The 15,527-nt window shown below is 35.5% G+C and overlaps 1 protein-coding gene across 1 annotated transcript in view; it reads right to left on the reverse strand.

The window, feature by feature from the left end:
* Positions 1-4,297: 4,297 nt before the first annotated feature.
* LOC102521572 (retinal dehydrogenase 1-like) overlaps positions 4,298-15,527 on the reverse strand; it is a 40,687-nt gene continuing 29,457 nt past the window's right edge. Inside the window, exons 11-13 of the mRNA XM_014558964.2 lie at positions 9,900-10,057; positions 8,897-8,971; positions 4,298-5,032 (exon numbers count right to left, since the gene is read on the reverse strand). Coding sequence (XP_014414450.2) covers positions 4,960-5,032; positions 8,897-8,971; positions 9,900-10,057 — 306 coding nt within the window. The 3' untranslated portion in view covers positions 4,298-4,959. The remainder of the gene's footprint in view (positions 5,033-8,896; positions 8,972-9,899; positions 10,058-15,527) is intronic.

A 15,527-nucleotide genomic window follows, 5' to 3' on the forward strand; every position in this document is an offset into this window, starting at 1 on the left:
TGTGCAGAACCAGTATGACTCAGCACAGGAAACAGAGCACGGGGTTAAAGTCAAAGGAAGAGATTTACTATGGAGTCAGATTTGTTCTATTACACTCTGGTGCAAGTAAGTGATTGAAATTAATTTGCATCATTTGAGGGCTTTAAAAAAACTATCATTTAGAGTTTTTCCTTTAAAGACAAAAGAAATAAATTCCAATAAATAAAATACATACAAACAAAATGTCACAATGCATATTATATAACTTCATTTTTTTTAGACACAAGGAATAAAATATAATAAATGAAATAAAATAGTGTATGCTACTTTTTTAATCAAGTTTCAGTTAAACATCTACAATGCCACTTGGGACCCAGGCAGTAACACAGAACTGGGAGACAGAATACAGAGGACATTAGCCACACTCTGCCAATGGTAATTTAGCATCCATTCAAGTGTTTCCATTTCTTCATGCCTCTGGGAAATGAAGTTACTGGACTAGAAGATCACTAGGTCCTTTCCCAACTCTGACATTCTGTGGTTACATGAATTTGGGATGACTGAACATTCAACACAATGCTAAGCCATGTGCTCTTACGTCCACTAATTCTCACTGAATTCATACAGGCTGACTCTGAATCAATCACCAGGTAACCAATGTCACTGTGGGCTCCTGTCCTGCATTTGAAATCAGTCTTCTCTGTTTGTCCCTCTGTCCCTGACTATTAGCTTAAAGATTAATCATGATGTCTGGCAACTCAGGGGTGAAAGGCAATTTAGTTCATATAATTAGCACCAACTCCACTTCGGGATTAAATACATTCAAATTTCTAACCTCAGCTCTAAGCCAAGTTTTTTTTCACATTCTTCTCCATCCTGTTCTGTCATTGATGGCAAATTTTAACATTTATCTGATGGAAATGATTTTTTTTTAATAATGTAAGGGATGGGCAAATCATAACTATGGAGTTCTTAGATTAGCTATGTCACTGAAAGACTGAGAAAAAGAGCATATGGAAAATTCAAAGTCAAGGTCAAGAGAAAGATACTTTCTTTGCTGTCTAAAGATACTTTTGTTTTTTACAACAATGACAAAAAATAAAGACACTTTATTATTTTTGTTGATATTGTTATTATTAATCTAAGACATTAATTAGTAGATCAGAAATGTGATGGACACTCGTTACATCCTAGGAACCCTGTGAAGCATTTTACAAACATTATTTCATTTAAAGAGTAATGCAATTAGTTAAGTTTCACTATTAATTCCTTCTTAATGATAAAGAAACTGAAATTTAGAAAGATTGGCTACCTTGTACCAAATCACACGGTCAATGAATACAGAACAGGGATTTGAAACCAGATTGCTGGGTTTCAAGGGTTTATGTGATTATGTAGAACATTATGTTTGTTTTTGCTGTTTTTAATTTTATTGAGGTACAGTCAGTTACAGTGTGTCAATTTCTGGTGTATAGCACAATGTCCCAGTCATGTATATACATGCATATATTCATTTTCATATTCTTTTTCATTAAAGATTATTATAGGATATTCCCTGTGTTATGCAAAAGAAACTTTTTTAAAATCTATTTTAATATATAGTGGCTAATATTTGCAAATCTCAAACTCCTAAATTTATCCCTTCCCATCCCTTTTCCCCGGTAACCATAAGATTGTTTACTATGTCTGTGAGTCAGTTTCTGTTTTGTAGATGAGTTAATTAGTGTCCTTTTATTCTTTTTTTTTCAGATTCCACATATGAGTGATACCATGTGGTATTTTTCTTTCTCTTTCTGGCTTACTTCACTAAGAATGACGATCTCTAGGTCCATCCATGGTGCTGCAAATGAAAGTATTTTGTTCTTTTTTTATGACCAAGTAGTATTCCATTGTATAAATATACCACAACTTCTTTATCTAGTCATCTGTTGATGGACATTTAGGTTGCTTCCACGTCTTGGCTGTTGTATATAGTGCTGCTGTGAACATTGCGGTGCACATATCTTTTCGAATTAAAGTTCCCTCTGGATATATACTCAGAAGTGGGATTGCTGGATCATATTATGTAGAACATTATGTTGCTATCAATAGCCACCATCAGCTGTTTGAAAAATTGCTAAATGAGAAAAGTTTAAAAATTGATCTAAGATAATACCCTTAGTAAGCAGTGGAACCAGAATTTAGACTCTGACTCCAAAGGTCAAGAGCTTTATACCTTTGCACTTTGAAAGGGAAGTCATTTACAGTATTGCTATGTGGCAATGGATTTGTAACTAGTTAAAATTTAAGCACCTCCCCAGGTGTCATCAGAATGTAGGCAACCTGTTATTAAGGAAAAATATTCAAATAAGTAAGCTAGGAAGTAAAATGAAAAGGCACAATATTTCAAAAATACAGACAAGGGACAATCACTGATATCTTCAAGGGAACATAAGGCTTTTCTTCAAAATCGTCCAAGGGAGAAGGTATCGTTTTCAGCTTATAATATCCTTGTCAGTTTATCATGGAGGATGGTAATTAATAATCAAATCATGACGTACTCATTATTTAAAATTATTCAGCCTCCTTTTCTCTGGTTCTTGTTAATTCAGTAACTGAGTTTTGTGTGTCCTCTAGAATTCTCTCCAGGCCAACAACACAACTTGACTAAATATTAGGCACTTACAAAGTACAGTACCATTATTAAGAAACAGTAAGACAAAAGGAAACCATGGTAAATAAATACAATGCATGATCATGAATTAAGTTTTGGATCATGGGGGGGTGTCATAAGGGATATTAGAGGGACAATTGGAGAGAATTGCATATGGATTTTTCATATTAGATACTAGTATTTTATCAATTTAAGATTTTCTAAATGAAATAACTATACTGGGGCTTTGTGAAATAATTATATTGTTTTTAGGGAAAAGATACTGAAGTATTTTGGGGTAAAAGTGCATGATATTCAAGAGTTACTCTTATAAGTTTGTCTTAGAGAAGAAATGAATCTATACAGAGAATGAAAATGAAAATGACAATGTGGGAAAATGTTAAAAATCAGTGGGTAAAAGATATATGAGAGTTCCTTGTATTGCTATTAACAGTTCCCTAAAAAAGTTTGAAATTATTTTAAATAAGTTTAAAAAATTAGTTGGCAGCCTAATTAGACTTTTATTTTCATATTTAATATATTTTTCTAAACCTGATGAATCTTTAAATAAGTGACTTGAGCAAAAGTAAGAAAAAATTAAAATCCTGCAACTGTAGTGAAATCACTTCAGGCTAGTAGCATGTCAGCTTTCTACAAACATTTGTATAAAACTCAGAAATGTCCATTCAAAATAAAACTGATCAGAGAGGCCGGGGCTCACCTCCTCTCACAAACACACCAAAATCACAACTACAGAACAACTATCGATAAAAAAGACTGGAACCTACCAGAAAAGATCTTCCACAACTGAAAACATAAACAAACCACAACAAAATGGGTAGGAGGGGCTGACTGGTGATATAATCAAACCCCATACCCGCCCCCCTAGGGTGGGCAAGCCACAAGCTGGAGCATAATTAGATTGCAGAGCTCCTCCCACAGGAGTGAGAGTTCTGAGCCCCACACTAGGCTCCCCAGCCCAGGGTTCAGCGCTGGGAAGAGGAATCCCCAGAGTGTTTGGCTTTGAAGGCTAGCAGGGCTTAACTGCAGAACTGGGAGATGTAGACTTCACTCTTAAGGGAAACATGCAAAATCTCGCAGTCACCTGGACCAAGGGCAAAAGCAGTAATTTCAAAGGAACCTGGACCAAGTCTATCTTTTGTTCTTGGGGGGCCTCCTGGGGAGGTGAGAGGTGGCTGTTGCTCACCCCAGGGACGTAGACACAGTGGTGGACAGACTGGGGAGTATTCATCTGCATGAACTCTCCATCTTGGAAGCAGACATCTTGCTTGGGTCATTATCGCCAAGACTTGACCCCATCCAATAGCCTGCAGGATCCAGTGCTGAGACACTCCAGGCCAAACAACTAACGGTGAGAACACATCTCCACCCACAGCAGATAGGCTGCCTAAAGACTTCCTGAGCTCACAGCTGCCTCTAGACACGCCCTTAGACACAGCGGTGCCCACCAGAGGGTCAAGATTCAGCTCCACTCGACAGTGGTCAGACACCAGCCCCTCCCACCAGGAAACCTGCACAAGCCTCTAGACCAGCCTCACCCACTTAGTGCCCAGAACTTTTTAGGAATTTAATAAATGCTTGCTGTAGGACCGAAGTCGTCTCTCTGAAATGCTGGCTATTGTTTTCAAGAATTCCTCTAGAAAATAAAATTGGTTTCTTTACCCATTTGAGAATGAGTGGATTAGCCTTTTATTTTTAAACAGACATTTATGCTCAATTTAACACTTGTTTTGAGTAACAGGGAAAGTACATCACCATAACCAAATCTCCACTTTAAAAACTCACACTGAGTAAGAATCATGCAAGATTGTTATTAAGCTTTACGATCAGATTACAGCTAAGTGTCTCAGGCATTACTTCACTGACAAGCAGACAGGCCATTCTAGGAAGCATTTCAGCAAACTCCAAGGACCTCACAACTACGGGGAGTAGAGCACATCAACGCTGCAGTTAACAGGTACGGTGAGTACTCAAGGGGTCATCAAGGGAAAGACACTAAATGACAACTGGCCTTCTGTAAAATGATGCTCCTAGACAAGTAGCTGCAAAGAAAAGCACATGACTATGACAGAGCTAGAGAGATCTTTTATCCAAATCCATTCTTTTCATTACAGGTAGGACATGGGGGTCACATATCAGAAGGCAAATGATTCTTTCAGAATAGGCTACATGGCAAGTTTCTCTGTGTAGTATTAATGTTAATATGATTCTCTTAAGTTTAAAAAAATCAAGGAAGGATCAATTTGTCATTTAAAGCCCACTAATGACATATTAGCTACTGTAGAAGCTGCTTAGCCATTGAGGGGTCGTCTCTGCTCTCTTGTCGTTTATGAGTTCTTCTGAGAAATTTTCACGGTGACCGTCTTGATTTCTGTGTATTCGTGGAGACCATATTCTCCGCTAGAGAGAGGGGGGGAAATGCACAGAATTTAGCACAGCAGTGCAAATGTACTATGGTCAATGTTTTGGTACAAGTTTGTTCCTGCCTATCTGGCTAGGGTCAATGGAAAGTTATTTTCTGTGTCCAGAAGCATTTCAAATAGTAGCTGGCCAACGATAAGATATCTGGTCTTACATAAATACCCCTCTGGGAAAATTGTTGTTTTTGCATCTACTTTGGTTATTTCAACCTTCTAGTTATTTGATCTTCAGCATTCCAAGGGAAATGTGTTAGAAGCTGGGCCAGCAATAAACTAACTGTCCTTCAAAATAATCTAATCTTTGCTACAGTTTCTTGTACAAAATAATTAGTTCTGCCAAGGGACTCTCCAGTAATGGATATTATAAAGGAAAGGGACTAGGGAAGGGTGAAACCATTTGTTGAGTCGCCACTTTGTGACACTTGCAATGCTAGGGAATAAACATGCAGTATATACTTCAACTCTATAACCACTTTAAGAGAAATATTAACATCTTCATTTTAAATGTGAGAAAATAGAGGCTCAAAAGTTAGGCAACTTGAATGGGTCTGCATGGCTAGAAACTGGTAGAGTCAGAATTCAAATGCAGGTCAGTGAGTCTCCAATTATGCTTTCTTTACTATGCCTTGCACTTTTTTGGTTGTTGTTGAACTTAAATGTATTTTAATGTAGTCTAACTTCAGGTTTTTTTCTCTTTATTGAAACATTTTTAGATTTACAGTGTTGTCTTAGTTTCTGGTGTACAGCATAGTGGTTCAGTTATACATATATATAGCTTCCTTTTCATACTCTTTTTTCATTATAGGCTATTACAAGATATTGAATATAGTTCCCTGTGCTATACAGTAGGACCTTGTTGTTTATCTCTTTTATATATATTAGTTTGTATCTGCTAATCCCAAACTCCTAATTTATCCTTCCCCTCCTTTCCCCTTTGGTAACCAAACAAACCAAGTTTGTTTTCTATGTTTGTGAGTCTGTTTCTGCTTTGTAAATAAATTCATCTGTATCATTTTTTTTGGTTCCACATTTAAGTGATATCATATAATATTTGTCTTTCTCTGTCTGACTTACTTCACTTAGTATGATAATCTCTAGGTCCATCCATGTTGCTGCAAATGACATTATTTTATTCTTTTTTATGGCTGAGTAATAGTCCATTGTGTATATATACCACAACTTCTTTATCCAATCTTTTCTTTAATATCTTTTTGGGAGGGGGGGCAGTAATTAGATTTATTTATTTTTCTTGTTTTTTTTTTAATGGAGATACTGGAGATTGAACCCAGGACCACATGCATGCTAATCATGTGCCTTACCCATGAGCTATACCCACCCCCCACCATCCAATCATCTGTTGATGGGCACTTAGGTTCCTTCCATCTTTTGACTATTGTAAATAGTGCTGCTGTGAGCACACAGGTACATGTATCTTTCTGAATTAGACTTTTCTTTGGATATATGCCCAGGAGTGGGATTGTTGGATCATATGGGAAGTCTATTTTTAGTTTTTTAAGGAAGCTCCGTACTGTTTTCCATAGTGGCTGCACCAAACTACATTCTCACAACAGTGTAGGAGGGTTCCCTTTTCTCCAAACCCTCTCCAACATTTATCATTTGTGGACTTCTTAATGATGGCCATTCTGACTGGTGTGAAGTGGAACCTCACTGCAGTTTGATTTTACTATGCCATGCACTTTGATGAATTGATCTTTTGCCACACTACCTCCCCAACAATATTGTAAAGCTCTCCATGGCTTTTCACTTGTCCACTAATAAAATGTAAGCTGGTTCTCTTGAATTCAAGGCTTGTTAATTTGTATCCTATTTAACTCTGAAATCACACTTCCTCCCCGTAAGTCCCTGCCAGCCTACCAAATTCACGAAGCCCTCCACATGCCACGTGAAATGTTCCTTCAAGAATGCCTTCTTCTCTACTTCCTAACATCTCACATTTGTTTCATGTCCTAGATCAAGTCCTATCTTTTCTGTTTGGTCTTCTCTTATTCCATCCACTGCCATTTAAGTTTTCATCCACTGAATTCCCACTGGGGTTCAAACCATAGAATCTAAAGCATCAAAAGGAGCTCATAGATCTTCTACTTTCTTCTCCCACACCTACCCCCACCACAAATGCTGACCTGGTCTGCCAGATGGAAATGAGTTAGAGACATGCCATAAACGTTACACTCTAGTGGTGCCCAGATTCTCTGTCCTCCAATAGTGTGCTCTGCAGTTTAACTCCTTCCTTCCCTCTATGAGGTGTGGACTCCCAGTCTGTTATTGTTTATTTCATCATGCACGTAGGTTATTTTGCACTATGTACCTTTAAAATTTTTTTTATTGAATGAAAGATTCTTTAAATTTTATAGTGCTTTACAATTTTCAAGTTTTATACATATGATTTCACATAATCCTTAATAACTCTTTTCTTTTCAAACCCCTACCAGTATATTGCCCCTCCTCTTCCCTCTCCCCACTGGTAACCACTAGTTTGTTCTCTATATCTGTGAATCTGCTTCTTTTCTGTTTTATTCACTAGTTTGTTATCGTTTTTAGATTCCACATACAAATGATATACAGTATTTTGTCTTTCTCTGTCTGACTGATTTCACTTAGCATAATGCCCTCCGAGTCTATCCGTGTTGTTGCAAATGGCAAAATTTCATTCTTTTTTGTTGCTGAGTAGTATTCCATCATGTATACATATATACACACATACTGCATCTTCTTTATCCATTAAATACCCTTCCTGCCACCACAATTATATGGAGGATAAGACATGGTATCGGGTCTCTGGGGCTCCTAGGGGCCTCATATACATAGTAACTTCCTAATGAATGTATACTGGGAAGGAGGTTGGACCATTTTAATAAACCCTCTTTTCACTGGCTCCCCAAAGATAGCTGTTTTATTGTAATTTTCCTGATTTAGTGAAATGACAAATACATGGCTATTTAATGTTCTTGTGACCTTTAAAAACTAAGATTCATTTTTACTTGCTATTTACAAAATGAATAGCTTCACTATGTTTGAATATAATGTCTTTTTATGACTAAATTTTTTAAATAAATATAAGAATATTTTAAGAAATAAAATGGTTGAAATTCCTTGAACAAAATTAAGCAATCATATTGTCACTACTTTCTCTGTATAAATATATCTGTGCACATTTTTTTAGTAAGTCAGTATGTCCTGGTTTGAAAAGCAACTGAAGGCTCATAAATGCTTATATATAATATATATGTTCTCAATCTAGTCATGACTATAAAACATGTTTCCCTCAGTCGAGTTCCCCTTTCAGTTTAGATTTTAATACCAAAAATAACTCATTCAGGTTATTTAAAATTTTAGAATTTACATCAAAAATATTTCTATATATGAGAATCATTTCTCCTACACTGAAACACTTTTTGAGATAAAGGCACTTAATTGATGTATGTAAGAGGCATATTCAAGTAGCTAAAGTGTTCTTATATTTGCACACTTCTTACAATCACCAATTTGTAGTTTCTACCTTCTTGCTGGAAACATTTCCCAAGTATATTACATTCATGTATACAGCAAACAATTCTAAAAGTAGGCAATATTTCAGCAACAATGTAAAGGGCTTAGAATGATCCCTTATTAATCATAGGAGCTTAATAAGTTATATTTCCCTCTGCCATCACCTTTTTGCACTTATGGGGTAAATCCAGCATTTAAAAAGCTTTTTGACAGTGTGAATCTTCAGGAAAAACCAAAGGCAGGTTCTAATTCAGACAGTAACGAAGGATTAATTCCCTGGGAATGATAACCATCTTTATCAAGATAATTATTTATCTTAATAGAAAGTTGTTCTTACAGTTCTCGTCCGTTGCCAGACATCTTGAATCCACCAAAGGGGCACTGGGTGGGGAGCATACTATAGCAATTCACCCTGAAAGGAGAAGGAGGACGTTACAGATCGTATTTAACCTATGAAACACTCCTAAATTTGGAATGTTTGAAATTCAGAGAGTTCTTTAACAACTCCATTAACTTTAATATTAACATACTCATTATGGAAAAAAGTAGCATTATAAATTAGAGGAGTGTAAGTGTATGTACTTTTTAGCTGACAAAGGTGTGACATTCTTGGGAAGGGAAAATAATCTTGGGCTATTGCCAGGGCTGAGGAGACAAAGTGAAGTTTGATGGAACAAAAAAATGACAACAAAGCATTTCAGAGACAGGGGGCTGGAAGGCGATGCAAGTTTGAGAGGCCCAGCCTTAGCATGTACATCCTCTGCATTAAAATACAAAAATCAGAGATATGAACCAGGTCAAAAATGAGACAGACATGCAGCTCAAGACTCAATACGTGCTTCCAAATCAAGACCTTCAGACATCTCTAGTAATCCCAGAGTGAAAACCTGATAGAAGAACTAAGTGTTTGTATATATAAGGGCCGTGAATAAATATTTTCTTACTATCTAATTACTTTGATTAAAATAGAACTTTTATCTTCCCTGTGTATAGCATGGTTCCAAGTGCCTAGAATTACTTAATAACACTCATATTACATTAGTCAAATATGAGTAAAATATTTTGGGCAAGCAATTTCAGAAGGCTGGATAGGGTTAAAATATATATAATATTAAAATATATACATATATTTTAATAATAATATATATATATATATATATTTCCTTCTAAAAAGTCTTCCAATATAGCAGGGGTTTTAGTTTGTTTGATTTTTAAGATAACAACTGCTTTTCCAGCAGGTCATGTGATTACAAATGAAAGAATCAAAGTCCAGAAAGGTTCAAAGCAGCCTGTTAATGTGGTTAACACAGAAAAGATGACATTACATGGGTCTGACTTACCACACTACCCCGGCCTGCAGAGCATTGGAGACCGTGATGGCCTTATCAAGGTCTTTGGTAAAAACTCCTGCCGCCAAGCCATAGAAGGTATTGTTTGCTCTCTTGATCACATCATCTAAAGATTTAAACTTCATGATTTGCTGCACTGGTCCAAATATCTATACCACAAGAAATGAATGAAATAGATCAAAGTAGTAGGTTACAACTAAGTATTCTATATGATATTGCACTTTTCTTTTTAATCTACACACTGTTCTAAATTGGTTAAGATTTTACTTCTTATCTCAAACCTCTGTGGAAGAATCAAAATGGTAGCTGCTGGCATGGTAGGTTAGGACAGGCAATAGTCATATGTTAAATTCTCTTTGGAACAACATGGGATACAAACGAATTAGGCAATGATCATTTTCTAGAATTGAAATCTGGCTTCCAAGAACTTACAATTTTGCAGGAAATTATTAACTTCAGAATTTCTTTCCCATTTAGGAATATTGTAAATTATCTCCCTAGTTTTTCCTCATCTTCCAGGTCACTACATAAACAGTAAACCAGAGAAGGCGATGCTTTTTCTACTGGATAAATGAGGAGGCAATGACTGATAACAGTAACTATGCTTTAAATATCAGTGTACCATCAACTGAAATATCACTTATCCTACTGGACTTGGATCTTTTTATAATCAGCCAAGTTAGGTGAAACAGTATAATATTTTGTTCATATTCTACTCGTCAGCCAAATCTTATGCAATTCATAAATATCAAACAGAATGATCCATTACTGCAGGAGCTTAAGTCCTTAACCATCCTGTGCTAACTAAAGCATGAGTTCCTTGGCAGTGACTGTAATCACGGGACTGGAAACACAAATCCAAATTTGCTCATTCCAGCCTAAACCGCTCTTCCACTTTTGCTAGACCCTCTAGGTAGCACGGCTCAAACTCAATTTATCCTATATCTCATCCCCAGATGGGAGAAAAATAACAATTTTCTCTTAAAAATTATGCTCCTATATTATGTTTCCATAAAACATATATTAAAATTAAATAAGAGAGGGGCTTCTCTGAGTGTTACCAGAATTTCCTGGGAAGAAAAAATCAGAAAAGACAGTTTTCTGGTGTTCATCATTGATCTAAATCTAAATGCTGAGGGGAGGTGGGGGCTACCGTTCAATAGAGGTTGAGTACAAATCCTAGGGCTGCAAACCTAACCATGATACTGTAACCTGGGAACCAGGCATATAGCAGCTACTGTGTGAAATGTGTTACTGTCTTACATAATTTTAATTTGAGCACATCACATTACTCCAGGTTCCTTTAAAGTAGCAAACAATAAATGTTTCCTTGGTTAAAGATTTTTTTCCTCGTCCTTTCTATCTGGTGTTAATCAAAGCATGCAAGAACAACAGCTCTAATAAGACAAATATTTGTCAATAAGTGCAAAGCTGTAATTCAGTTGTAGGCTGAATCAATGTAGTAAAACTAAGTATGTTTGATTATCCATATCCATGTGCCTTCGCTTTTTGATCTTTCTCATTTTTTCTATGTATTTCCTGTTTGCAAATATGAATCTGTACTTTTCTCCTAGTTTGATGACTTTTTTGGGGGTGTAGGCAGTTAAAGAAAATAACCTTCTCAGATTCTCTGTTATATCACAGACTTGCAATACAAGTTTATTGAATGAAAAGATGACGGTTAAGTACATTTGAGTTAGTGCCTTTTTACTATGGTGCATTATGTAACATCTTCATAGCCCAAAGCCAATGAATCTATTCCTGTCTTTATTTAAATGCCTCCGTGCCTATGAGGTAGGTAATTTCTAGTTCCTAAAGGCAAACTAGCCTTTTCTAGTTATTTGTCAGATCTCTGGATAACATTCTTCCTGATGTTAATTAGTTTGTGTTCACCAAATATTTAGCTGCAATATATTTGTCTAAAAAAATTAGGAAGGGCAACAGCTGAAAAATACAGTGCCGAGAGCACATGGAGGGTGAAGAGTAGCATAGGAGACGAATGCTATTTTCAAACATATGGCTTTTATGTGGAAAAAGGCCATGAGGCAGATATGGGGCCAATAGGTAGAACCTAATGGGAGGGATTCCTAGGGAGCCAGAGGCAGAACTTTCTAATGCTTAGCACTGTCCAGACATGGAAATGACTAAGAAATAGTGAGTTATCTCTTGCTGATGTTGTTTAAAAAAATATTGGCTGACCACTGGTAGGAACAAACAGATGGATATGATGGGAGTTGGAGAGGTGAGCTTAAGTAATCATTCTAGTTTTACGATGCCTCTGTAATTCTGTAACAGTAGCAAGTCACTTAAGCTCTTTGGATCTTAATTACCTCATCTATAAATTTGACTTTTGGTCTGAATTATTCATAATGTTCCTTCTAGCACTAATATTCTATCAGTTTTTAATAGAATGGTTCTCAACCTAAATGGTTCCAATCCTAAAACATGGGATTCTCTCATGTTAGGTGGATTGAATGGAGAATAAAGTTAATATGAGCAACAGTAGGTCAAGTAGAAAAAGTTGGGGAATGTTAGTGCTGCAAAATAGGTGCTGATCCCAAGCTGCCTTTAACTAGACATGTGACCTAACCCCTTACTTCTCTGGGCCTTGGGTTTCTCTTCTATTATTTAGGATGATAACAAGAATATCTCTAAATTGTAGTTGACTTTGTGGCTCAAAAACGAATTAAAGACAAAAAGGTTGATAAAAGTTTGACATGTTATATTTACAAGAGTAATGAAATACATACAACATGAAGAGCTGAGAACTACCATGTCATTGTTTAGGAAAATTCTTGGATCAGAATATTATGCTTAATTTTATTTAGTTTCCAAATAACATAGGAAATTTAGACCTTATAAATGTTCTGAGATTTTCTCTGGAAAAATCATACCACCCTAGCTATGTGAAAATAATAAAAGAGAGTATTTGATTGTCTTTGGGAAGAGAAGACTCAATAAAGACTTTCTTCTAGTGTTGGAGAGATTTCATGAAAAGAAAAGAATATAATAATATTACTCTCAAGATGTTGTTGGGAGAATTAAATGAGAATGTTTAATATTTATAGAAAATATTTTATATTTTTATATAAATATATGTACATAATGTTATACATTATATAAACATGTATTTATTGATATATAAGATAAACTTTATACAAGTGAATATAAATTTTATAAATATAAATCTATATATAAAATATAAATGAAATATGTATATTTATTATATTTCATGTAAATGTTTGTATTATATTTCATGTAAATGTTTGCTTTATATTGCCTATAAGGCACTTGGCATATAGTGAGTTATCACTAAATGCCTTTTATTGTTATCAATAAAAAAAATAAAAACTACAGACCATATTCCTCAAATCAGAGACCAATATCAGCTACAGCAAATACTAAAAAAAATTAGCAAATAGTGTTTGGCAATATCTACAAAGAATTACGCACCATCACCAAGTAAAGTTCATTCTAGAGATGTAAGGCTGGTTCAGTATTCAAAAATCAATCAATATAATACACCACATTAATAGAATAAAGGAAAAATACCACATAATCATCTCAATTGATGCAGAAAAAGCATTTGACAAAATCCAACTTCCTTTCCCCCTCAAAAAATTAGAAATAGAAAGACACCTCCTAAACCTGATTAAAGGCATTTATGAAAATCTCACAGCTAACACCATACTCAGTGATAAAGACCGACGCTTGTCCCCTCACACAGGGAACAAAGCAAAGATGCCCACTTTTACTACTCTTATTCAACATAGCACTGGAGTTCCAGCAAGTGAAAAGGGCAAGAAAAGGAAATAAAAGGCTTACTTATTAGAAACAGAGGAACAAAACTGGCTCTATTTGCAGACTGTCTGCATACACATTCCCAAGGAACCTCTGAAAACCTCCTAGAATACCTGAGTTCAGTGATGTCACACGTTACAAGAAAATACACAAAAATCAAACGTACGTGTATATACTAGCAACGAACATTTGCCTTCAGAAATCGGAAATACCATTTACAATTACTCAAAAAATACTTAGGTACAAATCCAATAAAACATGTATGGGACTTATATACTGAAAATTAAAAAATGCTATTGAAAGAAATAAGAGAAGATATAAACAAATGAAGTGACGTACTCTGTTCACTAACTGGAAGATTTAACACAATAAAGATGCTAATTCTCCCCACACTGGTATATATATTTAACACAATTCCTTTCAAAATTCCAACAAGATTATTGAATATATATGGACAAGGTGATTCCAAAACTTATATGGAAAAGCAAAGAAATTAGCTTGGCTAAAACAATTTTGAAAAGAAGAATAAAATGAGAGGACTCAGGCGTCCCAATTTTAAGACTTCTTATACACCTACCATAATCAAGAGAGAATCTGTAGAGAAACAGACACATAGATCAACTGAACAGAGTGGAGAACCCAGAAACTGACACAAACATGCACAACTGAATTTTGACAAAGTTGCAGAATTAATGGAATGGAAGAAAAATTGCCTTTTCAACAAATGATACTGGAGCAATTGGACATCTATAGGCAAAAACAAACACACAGCCTTGACTTAAATCTCCCACCTTGTATAAAAATTAACCTAAATGGATCACAGACATAAAGGTAAAACATAGCTTTTAGAGAAAAATTTTAAATTACACAGAAAAAAAGTCTTTTGGATCTAGAAGTAAACAAGAGGTAGTTCGTAAAATTGATACCAAAAACACTACCCATAACAAGAAAAATGGACAAATTGAACTTCCTCAAAATTAAAACCTTTTGTCCTGAGAAAGACCTTGATAAGAAGATGAAAAGACAAGCTACAGCCTGGGAGAAAGTATTTGCAAAACACGTAGCCAACAAAAGATCAATATCTAGAATATATAAGGAACTTTTGAAACTCAATGGTAAAAAGCAAACAATCCCATTAGAACATGGGCAAAAGAAATGAAGAGATACATTATCAAGAAAGACATCAGATGGCAAATAAGCCCACGTAAAGATGTTCAACATCATCAGCCATTTGGGAAATGCAAATTTAAACCTCAAGGAGCTATTATACCTATCAGAATGGCTAGGGAAAAAAAAGAGTCACGTCAAATGTTAGCAAGGATGCAAAGAAACTGGGATCGTTCATACACTGCTAATGAGAATGTGAAACTGTTCAGCCACTCTGGAAATGTTTGGTAGTTTTAAAAAGTTGCAGTTACTATATGATCCAGCCAGCAATTGTAGGCACTTATCCCTCAGAAATGCAAACTGAAGTTCACACAAAAACCTGTATCCTGATGTTTATAGCAGCATTATTCAAAGTAGCCCCCAAATGGAAACAACCCAAAGTTCTTCAATGGGTGAACAGTTAAACAAACTGTTTACATGGTGCATCCATGCTATGGAATACTACTTACTCAATAATAAGTAGAAACAAGCTATCCTTACATGCAACAACCTAGATGAATCGATAGAGAATTATGCTGAGTGAACAAAAGCCAATTCCCAAAGGTTGCATGAAGTATGAGTTCACTTATTTAACTTTCTTGAAATGACAAAATAATAGAAATAATGAACCAATGAGTGGTTAAGTGAAAGCCAATGGTTGAAGATACAGTG

This window comes from Camelus ferus, chromosome 10 (assembly GCF_009834535.1).
Source record: "Camelus ferus isolate YT-003-E chromosome 10, BCGSAC_Cfer_1.0, whole genome shotgun sequence".
NCBI classification, from domain to species: Eukaryota; Metazoa; Chordata; class Mammalia; order Artiodactyla; family Camelidae; genus Camelus; species Camelus ferus.